The sequence below is a fragment of the Erithacus rubecula genome (assembly GCF_903797595.1).
Source record: "Erithacus rubecula genome assembly, chromosome: 11".
Classification (NCBI taxonomy): Eukaryota; Metazoa; Chordata; class Aves; order Passeriformes; family Muscicapidae; genus Erithacus; species Erithacus rubecula.
In genome coordinates, this window is record NC_136663.1 from 8893513 (window position 1) to 8913197 (window position 19685).

Genomic DNA, 19685 nt, shown 5'->3' on the forward strand with positions numbered 1-19685 from the left:
GGCAAAGGGGCTGAGGTGGACTGGGGGGCTGCCAGGGTTGTTCATGGACAGGAAATTGGGCAGGAAGCACTTGGGAAGCCCGAGGGAGTTTAGGTGGAGACTTCGTGATTTCCCTAAGGAAAGGCTGTGTCTGGGGCAGGATGGGTGCGAGAGTGCAGAGCCCTAGTGATCAGCAGAATCCCAGCACCCTGACACCAGCGGGGAGAGGGACAGCAGGAGCAGGGGGAGCAGATAAGTTGGGAAAGCATCTCGCAAACCTCTCCATCTCTCCACAGCCATGAATCCCTATGTCAACTGCTCCAGTTCCGAGTTCCCTCTGCCTCAGCAAGACTTCCCTGTGGAGCCCATCAGCCCCGATCTCAGCAACAGGACTCACCCAGAGACCTTGTTCGACCCTAAGGATGCCAACCTGACAGAGGAGCAGCTGCGGGACAAGTATCTGGGACCTCGACGGTCCAACTTCTTTGTCCCAGTCTGTGTCATTTACCTGCTGATCTTCTTGGTGGGGGCTGTGGGCAACACCCTCACCTGCATCGTCATCCTGCGGCACCGGTTCATGAGGACACCCACCAACTACTACCTGTTCAGCCTGGCCGTGTCCGACCTGCTGGTGCTGCTGCTGGGGATGCCACTGGAGCTGTACGACATGTGGAGCAACTACCCCTTCCTGCTGGGGGCCAGCGGCTGCTATTTCAAAACGCTGCTCTTTGAGGCCGTCTGCTTCGCCTCCATCCTCAACGTCACAGCCCTGAGCGTGGAGCGCTACATCGCTGTGGTGCACCCGCTCAAAGCCAAGTATGTGGTGACCAGGAACCACGCCAGGAGGGTCATTGTCACCATCTGGGTCTTGTCAGTCGTCTGCTCCATCCCCAACACCAGCCTCCACGGGCTGCAGCCTCTCTACGTGCCAGGACGGGGGCGGGTGCCCGACTCAGAGATCTGCACCCTGGTAAAACCACGCTTGACCTACAATCTCATCATCCAGGTCACCACCATCATCTTCTTCTTCCTGCCCATGGGGACCATCAGTGTCCTCTACCTTCTTATTGGCCTGCAGCTCAAGAAAGAAAAGATGCTGGAAGCCTTGGGAGCCAAGACTGGCAGCGGCCGCAACTGCCACGACACCCAGAGGCAGAAGAAAGTCAAGAGGAGGCAGGTCACAAAGATGCTGTGTGAGTAGGTGCTGGGGATGGCAGAGCGAGGGTGGATCTCCCAAGGCTGTGTTGGGACGGTGCTGGGGGGAAACTGAGTCACAGACAGTCCAGAGAACCGAGGCTGGGTTATCCCAGAGGAAGGCTGTGGATCTGGCTTGCAGCATACTGGGGCAAAGGCAGATTTGGTGATTCTAGTCCAGCAGTAAGGATTGTTTGTGCCAGCTCCCTCCAAGCTATACCATACCCTCTCCTTGAGGGAAGTCGGGTGAAAAAGAGAAAGGAGTTGTGTTGGGATGGGGGGACCCGCTCCCCATTCCTCCAGCCAGACCTCAAATGCTGGTGGCAGTGGTGGGATTTCCCAGACGGGCAGCACTTCTGCCCAGCCCCACAGCCTCTGTGACTCTAACGGGGCAGTGACCCAAGGCTGCATTGAAACATCCTCTTTCCCACTGCTCTTCACACTTGCTCCTCTCCCCAGCACAGCTCCCAGAGTCTCTGGCCCCCTTCCCTGGATTGGGAGCTGGCTGTCCTTGGGTAGCTGCCTCTCCCCGGCACGCTGACCTCCCCACGCTCCCAGTCCCGTGATGGCACAGCCATGGCAGACTGCCCAGCCCAGTCCAACAGCAGGGTGAGGGCTGCTTCTCCACCACCTCCCAGACAAGTGGTTACTCTGCTTTCCAAGGCACTTGGGCTGGGCTGGGGACAAAGGGTGACCTGTCTCTGCATGCTGCAGAGATGCATTGTGGCATGGGTATGGCAGAGGACCCCAGGACTACCTGTACATATACATACCTACACCCTTTCCTTTCCATCAGCAGAGCTGGGTTATAAAACAAACCAAACCAAACAAACAAACAAACAAAAATAAACAAAAACAAAACAACCAAATCAAAACCAGGGCACAAGGAAAGGTCTCAAATAGCTCGTGCTCCTTGGACTTTGCTGGTGAAGGAGACAGGTTCTGGGAGGCTGGATGCCAGCAGTAGAGTGAGTCCCCCAGCTGTGCTGTGTGGCTGTGACAGGGCCAGCTGCCTGCTGAAGGAGTGCAGCACAGAAGGGTCTGAAGTAGCACTAGCAGAAGGTGGAGGGAGGAGATCCTGTCCAGACCTCCAGCCCTTCCATGGCAAGTCCAGAAGGCACTGAGGGGACCTTTCCCTTCTTCCTCTCTCTCGTGCTTCTTTGCTATGGCCCAAGCTGAAATGGGGCCAGGGACTGGAGATCTCTGTGGGGTTGGTAATCCCCATCCCCGCACTAACACCGGCTCCTTGTCTCCCCGCAGTCGTGCTGGTGGTGGTGTTTGGGATCTGCTGGGCTCCCTTCCACACCGACCGCCTCGTCTGGAGCTTTGTCTCCACCTGGACCAGCAGCATGCTCCACATGTTCCAGTACGTCCACATCATCTCCGGCGTCTTCTTCTACCTGAGCTCGGCCGCCAACCCCATCCTGTACAGCCTGATGTCCACGCGGTTCCGGGAGGCGTTCCGGGGCGCGCTGTGCCGGCGGGGCCGCCGCCCGCCCTGGGCCCGCCGCTCGTCGCGCAGCGTCACCCGCAGCGCCTCCCGCAGCACCGAGTGCGAGCCCGCGCCCGCCTCCTGCGCCCTGCCCCTCGCCGAGCCGCAGCTGCAGCTGGGCCACCTGCGCAGCGAGCAGGCGATGCCCCTCTGCTGAAGAGTGGGAGCAGCTCTCCTCACCGCCAGCACCCATCGGACTGTGGCACTCATCCTGTGCTGGGGAGCGGGGCGGGAGGGATGGAGGGGTCCCTGCCTCTCTGTGCTCCCCCTGGGAGGGAAAGGCTGGCTGTATCACATAGTGTGCCCTGGATGCTTTGCAATGCATCCCACTGCCCTCAGCACCGCGCCTGGCCAAGGCCAGGGCACCCCTTGTGGTGTGGGGACAGCTGACTTCTGTGTCAAGGATATGTCAGCGATCCCTAAAAATATTCCATCCCTCCTGGCCCAGTGGGGTGAACCCTCAGGTACTGGAGCTGGGGGCTTAGGCATCCCAGGCTGTTTTGGGACACAGGGATGGATGGGTACCCCCAGAGGTGCTTGCACCTGGGCTGAGACCAGAGCTTTGCATGAAACTGTGGAAATACCCATGGGGAAAAAACGGTCTGTGGGTGCCTTCTGTCTTGGGACCTCTTCAGGCCTGTCTGGCACCAATGTGACCCTGATTTTCTGGCACCAATGTGACCCTGATTTTCTGGCACATCTCTTCAGTGCCTGGCTGCAGGGTGCTGGTACAGCTCCTTGCTCCCAGCCTTTCTCATGCCCTGTATTCCCATCCCTTTGAGGGCAAGAGAATGAGCACGGCTGCTCCCTTCAGAGCTGGAGTTTGTGGGGGAAAAATATGGGGAAAAGAGATCTCCAGGCTGTCTGTAGTGCCAAAGCAGAGCTCCATGAGTGTCTGTGTCAAGTGAATATGCTCCCCTTTCCCCTCTATGAGCAGCATGTAGTAGGTGCCAGTCTCTTTTCCCTCTGCCTACCATGGTCACTTGAACTGGTGGGGAATGTGGGGAGCATCCCCTCCATCCCTGCCTTGCATGGGCTGAGCCTCATTGAGAATTAAAAAAAACACTGGCCTGATTTGTGCTCTGCTTGTGTCTCCCAGCACACAGCTCTGCTCCCAGCATGGGACTGAACCCAGGCTGTGCTCCAGGGGAGGGTGACAGATGGGCCATGTGCCAGGTGATGGACACCAGGGGTGTTTCACCATATCTCCCAGGGGCTCTGCTGCTGTGCTGGGTCTGCAGGTGCAGGGACACTGAGGCACGGCAGGGAGGGCACGAGTGGAATGCCTGCACCTTTCCTGGTCTCTCAGGCTGGGCTGGGGCCCTTGCAGAGGGACAGCTGCCTCTGGAGCCATGGCCATCAGTCCTTCCCCAGACACAGGGCTTGGAAATGTCACAGAAATGCCAGGGAGCGTGGGCTGGCTGGTCGTGCTCTCCCAGGCTGGAAGGACCCATCGATTTCCCGTCTGAGATCAATGCTGCTGCCTTCCCTGTGTACACCAGGTCCTGCAGGATGAAATATTGAGCATCTGAAATGGGAGCTGAGGGACTGCCCAAGCAGTTTGAGCTCTTGTTTTGCACAACTTACTCAACCCCAACTCCCTCACAGCCAGCTCTGGAGGCTCCCCTGGCTCAGCTTCACATGGCTATGCCTCTGCTCAACGTGGGCTAGCCTGGGGCTTGCTTGAGCAGAAATACTGGATGAGCAAGCCCCAGGCAGAGCACTGGCAGCTGCTGCTCTGCTTCCAGCCCTTCCTAAGCACATTACATGGGACCACAGCCAGGCCAGTGACCAAGAAAAGGCAGGGTTTGGGGCTTGTACACTCCCTCCTGCCCCCATCTACACAATCCCCAGTTCAGAGGCAGAGCAGCTGGCTTACCCTGCTCCCCATCCCACAGCCAGATAGATCTGCCATGGGCAAAGCCCTTCCTTGCCCTTGAAGGGTCCTGATGGGTGCTGCTGGGTGAGGGTGGCCATTGGGCTGCAGTAACTTTGCATTTCAGGGTCTTGCTGACACTTGCACCCTCTCTCTGGAGGATGTCAGTGTGGCTGAGGACACTGAGATCTGTCTGTTTCATCCTCTCTCTCTCCTGTTGGTGATAGTCCTGGCAGGGGACAGCACCCTGGCAGCCATGTGGGGCCCCTTGTTGCTGCTGCGTGGGTGGATGTGACTGATGCCTCCTTGATGGCCATTATTGCCCCATCTCACTTCACCCAGCTGCTTCCTCAGCCACAAATCTCCAGGGAATGGCTTTTTAATAGGCAGTCAATACTATTTTATAATGTGGTGATGCCTGTGTGGAGCTTTGGGGTCCCTTGTGCTGCTGCTCCTGAGCAGCCAGGCTGTGCAGGGACACAGCTGTGGCTGCTGCAGCTCAAGCACCTTGGTCAATGTCAGAGTGTGTGTTCCCAGGGTTTTCTTACAGGATCCTCAGTTACAGCACGGCTGGGATGGAGTGCAGAGCAGCCAGAAAGATGAGGCACTGGCTCTGCCTTTATCCAACCTTGAATTCCCAGCTGCCCAGACATCTCCTGACCAGGGAATCCCCAACCTCCTTGGTGATCCCAAATTCTCCTCTCTGAGATGCACAAGGGGAATATGCAGCTCAATCCCTGGGTGGTGATGCTGGGGCTGCCCCACCACTGACTCCACATGCACAGCTAGAGCAGGATCACCCTGCAAACATTCCAAAAGCTTGTCAGACATGTAGCTGCAGCACGGCTGGTGGCAGTTCCTGGGTGGAGATGTATGGGCAAACTTTGCTCCCCCACTGGGTTTTGATGATGTAGAAACTTCCTGGGTACCACATGCCAGCAGGGCTCCCTAGAGATGCTGGAATCAAAGGCTGCTGGGCAAGTCCTTTAATCCTATAATTAATAGTAAAATCTGCATGAAACCTAATAAAAAATGAACTGATCTCTTCAGGGAGAATGGCTTTGTGAAGAGCATTTTACACCTCTCCACACTGGGAAGGCAGTGGTTGATGACTTCTTCCTGCCTCAGGCTCATTGCAGTCCCCAGAAAGGGAAATTACAGAGTTGTTTGCTCCAAGAACAATATTCCCCACTGCCCTGAGCCCTCAGGATCAGCCTGGCCCCCACCACCTTCCCAGTATAAATTAGAGGATTTTTCCTCCCAGGGAGGTGGTATAGAAGCAAAGGGCCCTGTGGGATGGGGAAATGCAGAAGGAAAGGATGGGCAAGTTGTTCCCACTGCTCCCACAGATGTAACTGGCCAGGGGGAATGACTGGTGCTTCAGGATCCTTAGGAAGAAGGAGCATTCCAAAACACTGCCTGGGAGTCAAATAAATATTTCAGAGCCCAAAGAACCCCAGATGGGACAGAGAAGAGGCAAATTAAGGGGTCAGGATATGCAGGGAATGTGTGGATGCCATTGCTCTGTGTCTTTGCTCGGAGCTGGGAGAAACATCTCTGTCCCTGCAATTTGGAGCACGTGGTCAGGTTGGGCTCCATGCCACCATCTCCTCTCCAAACACTTTGTTTCTGAAGAGCTGCTCCCCAAAACTTGTCCATCTGTCCTCCCAGGCTTACAGCAGCTTCTGTCCAGCTGCCAGCTCCTGCCTAATCACCTGCTCCTGGCTCCAGGAGAGCCCTCCAGCCCCTCTGTGCCTGCTCAGCTTCTGGAGCTGTTTCCCCCCACTCTGCCCTGAGTGACACAGTATCTCCAGAGTGAAAAGATATATATATATATAAATATCCCAGGGAAAAGATTTATCACCATAGCTTTGGGGATTAAAAAGCAATCCATCTATGTGGCTGCCCCTGCCTTGTAAGGCTTTTTTTTTGTGCTGTGATTGTTTGCAACAAGCATGGGGTGGGATTTTTTTTTTTCCTTTACTGAGCCAAACTCAAGTTTTACAGCAATTGCCTTGTATATTTGCAGCCATGATAAATGGCTCCAGAGTGTGCCAGTGGATTTTTTTTGCCATCCCTTTTCAAGGGAAAATTGTTTCAAGGGAAGGGTTGTTTTTCCCTTCCTTCACACAGCCATGGGATGAGGAAAACTGGTACAGTGTGAATTTGGCAAAGCCCTTGTGAGCCTGGGAATCAGCAGTCCCTGTCTAGGGCTGGGCAGGGGGGCAGGTTTGGGCTGTCCAGCCATGGATGCAGCCTTTCCCACCAAGATCCCAGCCTTTGTTGGGGAGGAGGGAAGCAGGAAAATGTAGACATCAAGAAAATGTGCTGGGCTTGAACTTAGGCTGCTTTTTAAACCATATTTCATTTATTCCCCTTATTCCAGGCTAGTGGTGGTAGTGAAAAGTCAACAAGTGCCTACAGATGGTGATGGGCAGCACAAGACAGACAGGCAGGGAGGCAAACAGACAGCAAGAAATCACAGAATCATGGAACAGTTCAGGCTGGAAGGGACCTTTGAATGTTTTCTGGTCCAGCCCCTGGTGTATGTATGTAGAATTGGATTCTGCTCCACAGGGACACTTCTGGGCTCAGTTTTTAGGCCCATACCAGAGGCAGCCCATCTTCCTGCCTGGTTTCTCAGTGGCTGCCCCACGAGCCAGGCTTGTCACAGAGATCAGCTTCCAGGCAGCCCCTGCAGGGAGGCAGGGCAGAGGCAGCGTGGGGAGCACAGCCCAGCCAAGGCCTGGATGGAGCTCAGGTGCAGCTCTGGATGCTCAGGCTGGCTCAGCAGTGGTGCTCTGTGATTGTCACCTAGGGACAGTCTCCTCTGTGTCACAGCAACCCCAACAGCCCTGCAGGGATGAGGCCACGTGCAGGGAAGTGATGGGATCCTTGTATCCCACCTTGGGGCACACTGGGAGGGAAAACACTGGAGCTAGAGGGACAAAGGGCATCTCTAAGAGGTGAAGGACTGTGTGGTCTGTGTCTGAAATCTGCTGGGAGGGTGAGGGGAAGGACAGAGCTGCCTGCACAGTGCCCTTCCCCACAGTCTAGCAGGGGCAACCCATTAAAGCCACTGGGCACCTTCACAGGCTGGGGCAGGGTTAAAACCTCACCAGCAGGGTTAAAATCCCACTGATTAGAAGAGACAGGCTGGTTAGCCCACACCTTCTCCTGCAGCAAATGTGTGGTTGCTAAAGATGGCAGAATTTATGTCAGAGAAGCCTGTGTGAGGCTTAATTTTGTTCATGGGGACACTTTGGTTAAGAAATGAAAGTGAGGAAAGATAATTAGCAGCACAGTAAGTGGATTAAAGCTGGCTGGATGGCTGAGCTCTGAGGGGACTGCTAACAACTGGCTGTGGTTGCTGGCAGGACTGGGGGGACTGGGCTCAGGGCCCTGAGACTGACCTGGAGGACAACAGTCTGCAAAGAGCTCTGCTACAGCCCCACCAGCTGTGCTTAGGGTCCCCAGCATACACCAGGGTCTGCCCTGGTCACCTGGGTGGGATGTGGTGGATGAGGGGGCACCAGCCCTCTGGGACTCATTGGGGTGGACAAAATTCCAGCATGAAAAGGAAGGCTGGGAAGGCCAGACTGGAAAAAGCTAACTTTTATCTAGTGTTCTATATATTTAGGACCAGTGATTCTGGTCCTATTGTCCCTGACCAGGCTCCTAAGGGCAATGGTGTATTGCCTCAAGGAAAAATGCCTCCTTATGAACCACGTGCTTTTCCATAAGGTCAGCTCCTCTTCAAATACGGTTTTGAGGGTATTTGCTTCTGCTACAGGCTTCTCTGTGTTACAGCCAGGAAGGGAACAGCAGCCCTTGCTCCTCCACTCCACCATGCCCAGATGGCATTTTCCCCTCCCTCCTCGCACCCAGCAGTGCTTGGGCCAAATCTCTCCAAAATAAGTTTGAATGAAAACAAGTAAAACCCAAGGTTTGGACCCAGGCTCAGGGCTCGACTCCAGCTGTCTCTGCTGCATCATTATTACAGTGGCAGACTTTAATTACGTGGGTTTATCACTCCTTGTGCTTATCGTGGCAGACAGGGAGAGTTTTTCTTCTCACTTCAGGACTATTTAATGTGGCACACTGGGGAAAGCTGTCTGAGAGGATTTGGAGGCCAAGCTCATCTTTCTTATCTTTCCTGGTCGGGCAGAGTGACTGTGTCGCATTAATGACCATCTCAAATTAACGATGCTGAGACTGAGCATGAGACATCCCCTCCCCCTGAGCTCACATCAGGCACAGGATGGTTCCAGCTGGCCCTGGGGCTACAAGCCAGGTCAAATGCTGTATTTCACACAGGAATCAGCCTGGGGCTGCCAGGATGGAGGACACAGGTTCCCAGCAGATATCTGGCAGAGACTGATGGATGGGTTCTCCAAGACCCTCTCCATGCCCTGGCAGGGCAGGCAGTGCCTCAGGGGCAAGAGCTGCCAACAGGCAGCAGAAAATGGAGACACAGACATAAATCTGTTATTCCTCAGTTCCTGTACCTGACCTATTCCAGAACATCTGATAAAAACTCCTTGCTGCCTGACACTTGCTCATATTGGCTTGTAAAGAAGCTCATCAGTACTGCCCTCCTTCATCCCCAGGCAGGGAATGTTCCTCGGAGGGGGGAATCCCTGAGGAGCTTCCATGTGTCCTCTTGCATGGCAGCAGCCTCAGCACACACAGGGCTGTCCCCTCCCCAGACAGACCTCACCGTGGCAGCACCTGCTTTTCTGTGTCCTGCTTGCAGGGAGAAACATGAGCCCTGAGCCCATTTCTCCTTTCTGGCATTTCCCACTATCTCCATCACTGCATCCCTTCCCATCCCATCCCATCCCATCCCATCCCATCCCATCCCATCCCATCCCATCCCATCCCATCCCATCCCATCCCATCCCATCCCATCCCATCCCATCCCATCCCATCCCATCCCATCCCCCCTCTCTGGCCCAGAGCACCCCCTCCCCTCCCCTCCCCTGCACACCAACCACTCCAGCACTTGGCTCGTTTAATTCCTTTTAATTTCTCATTCCCTTGCTCAGAACAGCTGGGACCAATTTGCTGCTGCTGTCACCAGAAAGAAATCAAGTTAATGACAAGAAAGACATTATAATTTAGGAGCCCCATCAAGCCTCACTGCTGTATTAATAAGAGGTGGGGAGGATATTGCTGCTGCCTGCTCTGCTCTTCTCTCCCACACCTACAGCCCCAAGCCAGCTTGGGATCCTGTTAGCAATGCCAGGCTGAAGATGACTTTTTGCATCCTGGTTTGTGATCTCTTTGCTCTGGTGTTTTGCAGTGATTTCTGCTCTGGCTAAAGGAAGATCCACATCTCTCTACAGCTCTTGACTTCTCCAAACTTATTCTGGCATCAGCTCCAAACTCTCTGCCGGCACTGATTTAAACAACTGCCTTGCACAGATGGAAAAGCAAATGCTTTGAGCTGGGTTTAGTTCCTATTTTTCTGTGGCAATCCCGACTGACAGGCGGTGAGTCCATCTGGCAGGAACCTGAAACACAGCAGCAAGTGCTGTGCTCAAGCATCATCTGCAAGATGAGGGCTGGATGAGGACTCCTTCAGGCCCTTCCTGTGCAAGAAAGGAGATGGATAAGATGCATTTCTACTGATTCAGTCAAGGATGGTTGAGTTAGATATACAGCAGCAAAAGGCTAAAAGAAAGAAAACACAGCAAGTGGTAATAATTGGAATGAAAATTAGCCATTTGCACCCAGTGGGGTGGGGTGTGACAGTAGAACCATTTAAAAGTTTTTCTTCCTAGAAGTACAATTTTTGTCTCTGTGCAGACAGAGTTGGGAGATAAAACAGTTTAACCCTATTCCAAAAGCCAGTGGTTGCAGTAGGAAACCACCTACCCTTGAAGCTGAGGTTGGTCTGATGGGTGAACGTCTCAGTTGTTGGGAGGAATTCTCTGTGTCTTCTTGCTGTTCCTCTCAGCTCCTGGCTTGCTTCCTTGCCCCAGAAGTTTAGCATCTCCCCAGCCCAATAGCTACAGAGCTGAACAGGTCCTTTGGCTCACACTGGTGCAATATCATTCTGCAGATGTGTGTTGGGAGAGGCTGGGCTCAGCAGTGAGACACCTTCTGCATAGTCCATGGTTTCCTCTCCAAACCTACTAGAAACAGGTATGGGGATATTCAACCCCATTCAGGATGTCCCAACACTCAGCTTCTCTGTGTCAATGATGACTATTTTGGTCACTGTGGTCGAGCCAGGAATTGGGACAACAATTTAAAACAACAGGAAAGCCCAGGTCAAGCAATCTGGTATCCTTTCAGTTTAATACCCAGAGGGAGCCAGAGCATCTCCAAGCACAGACTGCAGGGAGACATGGTCCCACTGCAGTTCTGCTCTGCCAAGGACTTGCTTCAGCTGTGTCCCCTCCTGAGCTGCAGCACCAGAGGGTGTGAATTCACAGCTCACCCCACAGCCACTGGTTTTGGCAGCTGGCACACTCAGCTGTATGTGGCCACAGGGCACTTGTTGGCATCTTCAGGACCTTCTGCTCCAACTTTCCCTCCTCCAAGAGGCTGCTCTGTGCCCCACAAAATCAGGCTTATTCCACAAAAGGAAGAGTTAATTTTTTTTCCAGAAAACAACCAGGCATTTTGCTGTGAGCCCCCATGTTGGTGCTGTACCTCTGAACCCTCCTGTTTATTGCCTTCACTCCAGACTCAGTGGTGGCAGGACCTTTCTGCAAGTGAGAACAAGGGCAGTAGAGGCAGAAAAACAGGTCCTGATCTTGTGCCCCTTTGGTCTGAGGCACTGGGCAAAAGAGAGATGGCTCAATATGAGTCAGCAAAGTGTGACTATTCCTGCTTGGTGCTTTTCTGCACCCTCCAGTCATTTCTGTGCTGAATGCACCTTTCAGTACCAGGAGGGTGAAGCTCAGGCTGCACTGCACTGATCTTGCAGCCATGGCAGTGCAGGTACAGCTCAGTGCACTTTTAGACTCACCAAGGTTTGCCTTTAGCTGCTTTTCAAGCAAAGCTGGTGTCAGGGCAGGGACCTGGGGATGCACTTGTCTCCCCTTTCTGTGTTAAAAGTGGGAACAGCTCTTGGTCCCCACACTTGGTCCCCTGCCAGTCTGCAGAACCTTTACAACAGCCCCAGCCTGTTTTTTGGCCAAGGCTTTGGCAGGAGATGGTTGGTGAGACCAAGCTCTGTGTTAAGCCCTGCACTGCTGAAGGTGTTCATGAGGGCTCAGGCCAGCCCTGGACAGAAACTGCCATTCCCCTCTTTGCACAGGCAGCCTTCACTCACAGTGTGATGGGGGCAAAGAAAACCCATTAAAATAGAGAAACCTGGCACCATTGTGGCTGGAAATGTTTGGACTTTCCCTTAAATTTCCCCTTTTTCTTCTGGACTTTTCTCCCAGTGAGATCTCCCTTTGCAAGCAGGTTTTTCTCCCTCCCAGGTTGTGGCTCATCCACTGGGGATCTTTTATCAGCTTCTGGGTGATTCTGGCCCTGCATCAGGAAGCAGGAGGAGCTCAGTTTCCCTGGGAGTGATACCCAGAGCCAGGGTGAGGATGCAGGCACAGGATGAGCCCCAGCAAGGCAGCAGGACTGGTTTGGGAGCTCCTCAGCCCAAAGGCACAGGGTGATGCCACCTGCACCAATTTCAGCAAGTTTAGGCATGAGGCAATGAGGGTACAGGGTTTGGCATCCATAGTGATGATGATTCATTCTGCTCCTGGAAAAGGGTGCAGAGCAAGCACTGCTCCACAGCACAGCCCCCAACCTCTGCCCTTTGCTGCAGGGAGGGTGGAGACACAGCAATGTGTTCCCTTACCCTCACAGCATCCTCAGGAAATGTTTAATTTCCTAATAACCCAACAAAGCCTCACTGAGGCTGTTACACACACTTATGTACCAACCTAGGTGTGTATTCTCAGTCTCAGAAAGGCTTTTCTGGAGTTAATGCAGCAGCTCACCCAGTCACTGCCTTACCTGGGGAGGTGGGACACTGGGAGCAGCATTGCTCCTTCTCCCCTGGCTCAGTGTTCCCCTTCAGATATATCTAAAGCACCAGAGGCACCTTCTTCCTCATCCCTGGAGCTGTAAGAAAGCACCTTCCCTTCTCTTTCTTCCCAGACTTGTTTTTTTTTCAAGACTCTGTAAAGAAATATACTTAAAGAGGTTCAATTTCAAGCCATGAATCAAATGTTTGGGAGAAATGCAACCTCATGAAGATAAATCAAGTTACAAACAGTGTTCAGAGGTTATTTACCCCACTGAGAATGACTGTAAAATCCACACTTTTTCCAATCAGCAGTGTACACAGGGAGCCCGCCCTCCCAGACAAGGCAGAAGGTGCCAACTACTTGTAAATTATATTCATGGACCTTTTATTGGGCAGATGCTGCATTATTGGACTATGGCACAGGGCAGAGAAAGTAATGAAGGCAAATGGTGCAGAGCCACCAGAAACACAAATCAAATAAGGGTTTGACAGCATGATCTGTACTTGGATTTGCTCAGAGAAAATTGCAAGTGCTTTTGGTTTTCATGCTGGAGGTCAGGAAGGGTTCCCCTTATCCTTGGGCAGGGGGTTGTTGACCTGGATTTGAAATCCTAGGTGGAAATTTTGCCTCTGTCAGCTTTTTAGGCTGTGTCTGCTCCATCCCTGAAGTGCCTGCAGGTAGGGTAACCCAGTGTGCCATGGCTGGAGGGACAATGCCTCGATCCTGGGGAGGCGAAAAGAACTCAGCAGAGGATGGTCTTGAAAAGGGCTGCTCTCCCCATGATGCTGCAGGTCCTTCCTTCCTCCACCTTCTATAAATGGCCCTTAAGCATCCCCCCTGCCCATGGGCCATGGGATTCCTGCCATGTGCTGGGCTCTGAGGTCCCTGCAGGTCCCTTCACTGGGTGAGCCCTCTTGGGAAGTGTGCAGTAGCCACCAGCACACCATGTTCTGAGGGATGACTTTACTTCTCCTAGCAAGCAAATTGGCCTCTCCAGCTTGGAGTGCTCACTCAGCTCACTTTTATGCTTTATCCCAGGCTATGTACAGGCTCTGCCCTGTGCTCCACATCATGAGCACAATATGCTAAAGCAGATAGCTAATTATTGGGAATGTAGAGCCTGGCAGGAGGTGGGCAGACATTCTCCAGCCTTTGCCATGGCTTGTTAGAAAAGGGTTGTACTGCTCAGATTCATCTTCCTGATCCCATGGCTGACAACATCCTAGAGCTGTGCTGGGGGCAGCAGTGATGCTCAGAGCCCAGACTCCATGCCAGGGGGACTTCCCTGGGGTAGGGCTGCCCCCTCCTCCATGGTCCTTGCAGCCCTTCCCTGTTCCCCTGCTCTCTGGGATGAGCTCTTGCTCCTGCAGGTTGTCACAACACTGATCAGCCCCTGAGGTTTTTCACTGTGTGCTCCCATTCCACGTAACTCTTGTGTTCCTCAGGAGCAGCTCGTGCCCCTTCCTTGCCATGATATAAGTGATTATTAATGCATTAGTGTTGGGCTGCTGAACCATAATGTCTTTATAGTCAATAGCATTAAGCATTTAATTACCCAGCGGGATGAATCGATGGGCTTCTTTCTTTGCTCTACAATTAAAACCAAGCAGGAGAGATGCAGTGTAATTTTCAATGCAATTTTCAGTCTGTTTTAGGCTTCCTCTGCCACCTCGTACACAGGGAGATGAGCTGATGGCTTGTACAGGATGGGAAGGAGAAGAATTTTCCCCAAGAAACCATGTTCTCACCTCCCTCCCAGGATGCACACATCATGATCACAGCTTGCCCAGCTAAATGAGACACCACTGGGTCATTCAGGACTGGGTTTTTCAGGTCTGAGGCACCCACAGTGGGGAAATTATTGTTCTGAGTCTTATTTTTAGCTACGGTCGTAGGAAGTTTCAAAGCAGTGGTTTCATCTCACATCCTGCAAGTGGGAATTTCTGTGGTGAGAGCTGGTAAGCCCAATGTGCTGCTGGGATGAGGAACAAACAGTCTGAGACTGGTCTGGGCTGGAAAAGTACTTTCAGCTCTTACTTTTAACCTCATTTGATGGAGCTTGCTGCAGGGGGGCAGATGATGGTGAAATCTGGATGGGCTCAGTCTCCCTGACTCCCAAGATCTGACCCCTCCCAGGCTCACAAGTGGTCTGTACACCTTGACACCTGCCCAGGTCTCTTCAGCTCTGCAGGCACAGTCAAGTGCAAAGTAACCCTTTCCAAAAGCTCAGCCCATGGCTGGACCATGCAGCCATGAGAGCTCTTGGGGTGGCTGTTCCCTCACAGCAGCAAGCTGGGGCAGGGGCTTTGCAAACTGCATGCACGAGGCTCAGTGGGCACCTTTAGCTGGGAGAACACAGGACAGAAGCTCTCTGGGGGAATGATAGAACATTTCCCACTGAGCTGAAGAAGCCAGCCAGCACTTCCCACTGGCACTGATGCCTGTTTCCTAGAGCAGTTTTGGCTCTTGCTCCCTGGCAGAGGCTGGGACATGTTATACTGGAGACACGTGTGTGTGTGTGTGGCTCTGCTCTCCCTGATGTCACCTGGCTCTGTTCTGGTTCTAGAGCTGAGGACACCAGGCAGCCCCAGGTTCACCTGCCATGCTGCTCACTGCCTTTGCTGAGTGAGGCTGCATGTGGCTTCCAAGCAGGGCTGAGCTCACCCCCTCACTCAGATGCAAACACAAAAATTAATTTTGATAGCACAGAGTCTTCTGAGTTGGAAAGAACCCACAAGGATCATTAAGTTCAATTCTTAAGTGAACAGTCCTTATGGGGATCATATGGTGACCTTAGCAGGGGAGTGGAGGGACACTCTTGCTTTTCTAGTTTGAATTCAACAAAGATTCTACTTTTTTTTTTTTTTTTTTTTTTTTTTTTTTTTTTTTTTTTTTTTTTTTTTTTTTTTTTTTTTTATAATTGAGAAGGAAAAAAGGGAAAAAAAATCCCCTGGTTTGGGTTTGTTCCAGGCAGAGCGTCTGCCTTCTGCTGGCCCTGTGCCCAGGAACTGCCGTGAAATGGAAACAGCCCAACACAGACCTGGGAGCAGAGGGAGCTTCCAGCAGGTAAAACGTGAACAAACTGAGACAAAGCCCCAGGTCACTGCCCTGTGGGGCTGTACAAGGGGCAGATGTGCTGAGCCACAAGAGTGTGGTGATGTTTTACCTTGGATGTCTTGACAGTCATCCCTGGAGACCCAGTGCTTGTCTGGATCCTGTCCCCTACTGCCCTAGCTCTGGAAGATGAGTAGGATACACAGAAATGCCCATGCAAAGAGGAGCTTCCCCCTCTGGGCTGTCCCCACAAAGGCCCTGGAAAGCCTCCCCAAGAGCTGCAGGGCAATGCAGGAAGATGCAGGGAATGTGCAGGGAATGCAGGGAACTGTGATATGCTCTGGCTGCTGGCCTGGCATTGCTGAACTGGGATCACCTGTAGCTTCTCGCCAGATTTACTTCCTCTGGGTTATAAAGGATTTGCATGCATTGCTTCAAAATGCCTGCCTATTCCCATCTCACTGACTTTCTCCACTTGGAGTTTCTCTACCCCAATGGAGAGAGAAGGGTGCTCCCAAGACCTCCTCTCACCACCCAAACTGCTCCACATCTCCCAATCCTGATTTGTCTTCTTTATCTCGCACCTACTACACATCCTCTTCCAGTCCCACTTTCCTCCCACACATCCTTTTTTCCAGGGCTGCACTTTTTCTCCTGCTGAGCAGAACCAGAGGGGAATCCACCTGGTGGGAGGCTCTGGGTGGCTGTGTGGGCTTCCTGGGGGCTCACAGGCAGACCACAAGATCCTGCTGCCAGCTCCAGGCAAGGGATGTTGCGGAGAGAAACTGGCCTGCTAGAGGAGACATCTTAGGGGAATTGGCTCCTTTTGGAAATAGAAAACCCCTTTTTTTTTTGCAGTATACCAGATATTATCACTACAAGGAATACTTGGATGTTATGTGGTGACTAAATCTGCACATACAAAACTCCCTGTGGGAGTCACCCATAGGTTTCCTTGTCTAGGAACCCCAGGAAATGGCACAGGGATGTGCTGGGTCATCCAGCATCTGCCAGAGTGACAGTGGGTATGCCTGGCTCCGGGGGCACATGCCAATTCCTGTAGCATCCCATCTCAAGAAAGGATGCTTCCCAGAGAAGAAATTCTATATTCTGACAGTCACTGCAGGCCAGTGTGTCCCAAGCTGCCCATTTCAAGGCAGAGGACTTGCTCTTTTCTGTGGCTACTTGAATTAAGTGCCATTTGTCACAGCAAGCCCTGCACCCACTTCATACTCGTCATCCTTCTCTTGGCATAGACAGCAGGATAATGAAGAAAATACTTAATTAGACTACTATACAGTCCCATCTCATTTTCTGTACTGCATTAATCAGGGCCTGGAGAACTGTGCAGTTGGGAAGAGAGAGGACAAGCCCTGAGTGCCTGGCTCTGCTGGGATTGGTAAATTTGTTTTTATAGTGTTGTTTTCTGTTGGGTTTTTTGTTGTGTTTTTTTTTTTGGGGGGGGGGATGGGAGATTGTTGGTTTTTTGTGGGTTTTTAAAATTCTTTTGGGGTTTTTTTTTTTGTTTTTTTTGCTGCCACCTTTGCCATGCCATACACATGTGGCCACAACTCAGACCACATAGCAGGTGATTCCAGGCTGGGGTGCTCAGGGACACTTTTCATTGCTTTTCCAGCTCTTTTCTGAGCACCTCTGGGTGTTTGCTGGAGATGCCTGACAATTTTTTTTGGCAGCAGACGCCTGCACTGGCCACAGGTAAAAGTTCTCTCCCGACTGCTGCTTGTGTCCGGCGAGCCCCAGGCGCGTCCCGGGATGCGCTGGGAGCGGAGGAGCAGCGCAGGGTGTCCCAGCGCACAGGGAGGCGCGGGGGGGAGCCGGGGGTCCCGAGCTCCACCCGGGACCGGCAGCCTTTTGTCACCATCTAGTGGAAACACAGAGCCTCGGCCGGCCCAGGCTGAGCAGGGCGTTTGGGGACACTCGCTCACCCCATCTGTCACCCCTGCGGGGCTCCCCCGCGAGCTGGACGCCAAATTTTCCTGGATTTTGGGGAGCCGTGTTTGCCTCGCAGCCCAGCTCCCGCCAGCCCTGGGCAGCAGCAGCCGGGTAAGGCGTTCCTAGCGCTGCAAGGCTCGGGAAAAGCACTGGATTTGAGTGTCTGCTATGCCAGAAACTGGGAATCTGCGGCAAATCCCTTCTGGGGTCTCCACTGAACGAGCTAAATTCCCTTTAACTGTGGAATTCGATCAACGCTCCCAAGACAAGCATGCTAGAAGAGACAGCCATAAAAGGACCTAAAGTATATTTACTGCACAAATAGAGCTGTTAAATCTGCTCTTTCAGCCAAATTACACCTCTCGCTGATGCTTCTCTGGGAGACTTCCCCCAGCCTTGAAATTCCCGGAGCTGCCTGCAGAGGAGCTGGGCTGTGCTGTGCCACTGGGACAGCCCTGCAATGTGGTGTGCCCCAGAAAAAGGCTGGTCTTGCTCCACTCTGACAAGTGTCCGTCCTCCTGCCCACTGCTAGGGCTGACTGAAATCCTGGCCACACATGGGATACAGGGAACAGCCCAGCCTAAACACTGGCATCTGCAACGTCCTGGTTACTTTCACCCTTGCAGCATTCTTTTTGGCCAAAACAGCAGCTGGCAGGGTTGGGCCATATCCAGACCTGCTCAATGGTGCGTGGATAACACAGTGCACAGATTGACACGGAGCATGGATTGACATGGAGCATGGATTAACACAGTGCATGACTGATAGAGAGCATGGATTGACATGGAGCATGGATTAACACAGTGCATGGATTGATACAGACCATGGATTGATACAGGGCAAGGATTAACACAGTGCATGACTGATACAGAGCATGGATTGACATGGAGCATGGATTAACACAGTGCATGGATTGATACAGAGCATGGATTGACATGGAGAATGGATTGACACAGCCCTGTGGGCAGCATTGGTTCTCACTCCTCTGCACAGGGTTCTGTGCTCCTTCCCCCAAACGCTGGGTTCTGCTGCAGCCTCAGAGAAGCCAGAGGCAAGGACAACCTTCCAACACACTGCTGGGAAAGAGACAGAACACAGGCCGTACTGAGAAGTCCCCTGCAGGGGTTGGGAACCAAGACTGGCCAGCTGCCAGCCCATCCCTTTGCAGATCCCACTGCTGGCACTGTTATTGGACACACGCAGTGTCCCAGCTGCCAAAACCGCCCCCGGCTAAAGCAACAGTTGTACCTTTCTCATGGCAAATCAACCCTCCACAGCACGGAGAGGAACCAAGGCCAGCCCCAGCAGCAGAGATGCTCAAGCAATCATGGTACAGGATTTTGTTGCACCACATGCACCGTAAGGAGAGTGCAATCAGCTCTTGCTTCAGGCAGTTAAAAGTCACTTTCAGGTCTCTCTGTCTTCCATCACTCTGCATCCCCTTGGGCCACACTTGGTTTGTGTCTCTGCTTCCCCCATGCAGTGTCCCTGCTTGGGGACAGCTCCTGCAGCACACAGTGGGACATGAGCCAGGCATTGCTGTTTCACAGGCAGAGTCCAGCTGCCCTACAAAGGGCTTTTCCCAGATGGGATCCACATCTGCCTGCATGTATGTGACCAGGGCTGGGACCTGGGCAGTATCCCACTCTGTTCCAGCTCCTTCCCTCCCCACACTGGCTGATGGTGGCAGACTCCACAAGCCTGGCTTATTCCTAGAGAAGCTGATTGATCCTGTCACCTTTCAGTGAGCAGGTGTCCTTAGCTAGGGCTCAGCTTGCCTGGAAACTGTTTCTCCTAGCTGAGGAGACAGCCTAGGAGCCAGGTATATTGCCTCACCCACAGTGTGTTCCTTGCTTCAGGTGACACTGAACAACCCTGGGGTGTCCCCTCAAGGACATTAGGGCTGTGAAGGACAGCATTCACTGACAGTCTGCATTTTTATTCTAGGGCTCACTAGGATCTCTTGTGTCTCAAGTCAGGTGCTTATCTCAAGTAGGCCTTGGAAGGCCAAATTGCTAGAGTCAGCATGTCTGAGTCAGGAGCCCCCAGGAGCTGGCTGGATGCCCAGTTTGAACTGGTAGGGGATGTAAGGCAGTGGGGAAATCCCAGCAATGGAGGCCACTCTGTGTCAGGTAGGGGCGAGGCA

The 19685-nt window shown here is 52.9% G+C and overlaps 1 protein-coding gene across 1 annotated transcript in view; it reads left to right on the forward strand.

Annotated features, from left to right (window-relative positions):
* Positions 1-2822, forward strand: part of NMUR1 (neuromedin U receptor 1) — a gene marked incomplete at its 3' end in the record, with an annotated part of 36840 nt that extends 34018 nt beyond the window's left edge. The window contains exons 2-3 of the mRNA XM_079315295.1: positions 276-1172; positions 2434-2822. Coding sequence (XP_079171421.1) covers positions 278-1172; positions 2434-2822 — 1284 coding nt within the window. The 5' untranslated portion in view covers positions 276-277. The remainder of the gene's footprint in view (positions 1-275; positions 1173-2433) is intronic.
* Positions 2823-19685: the final 16863 nt, after the last annotated feature.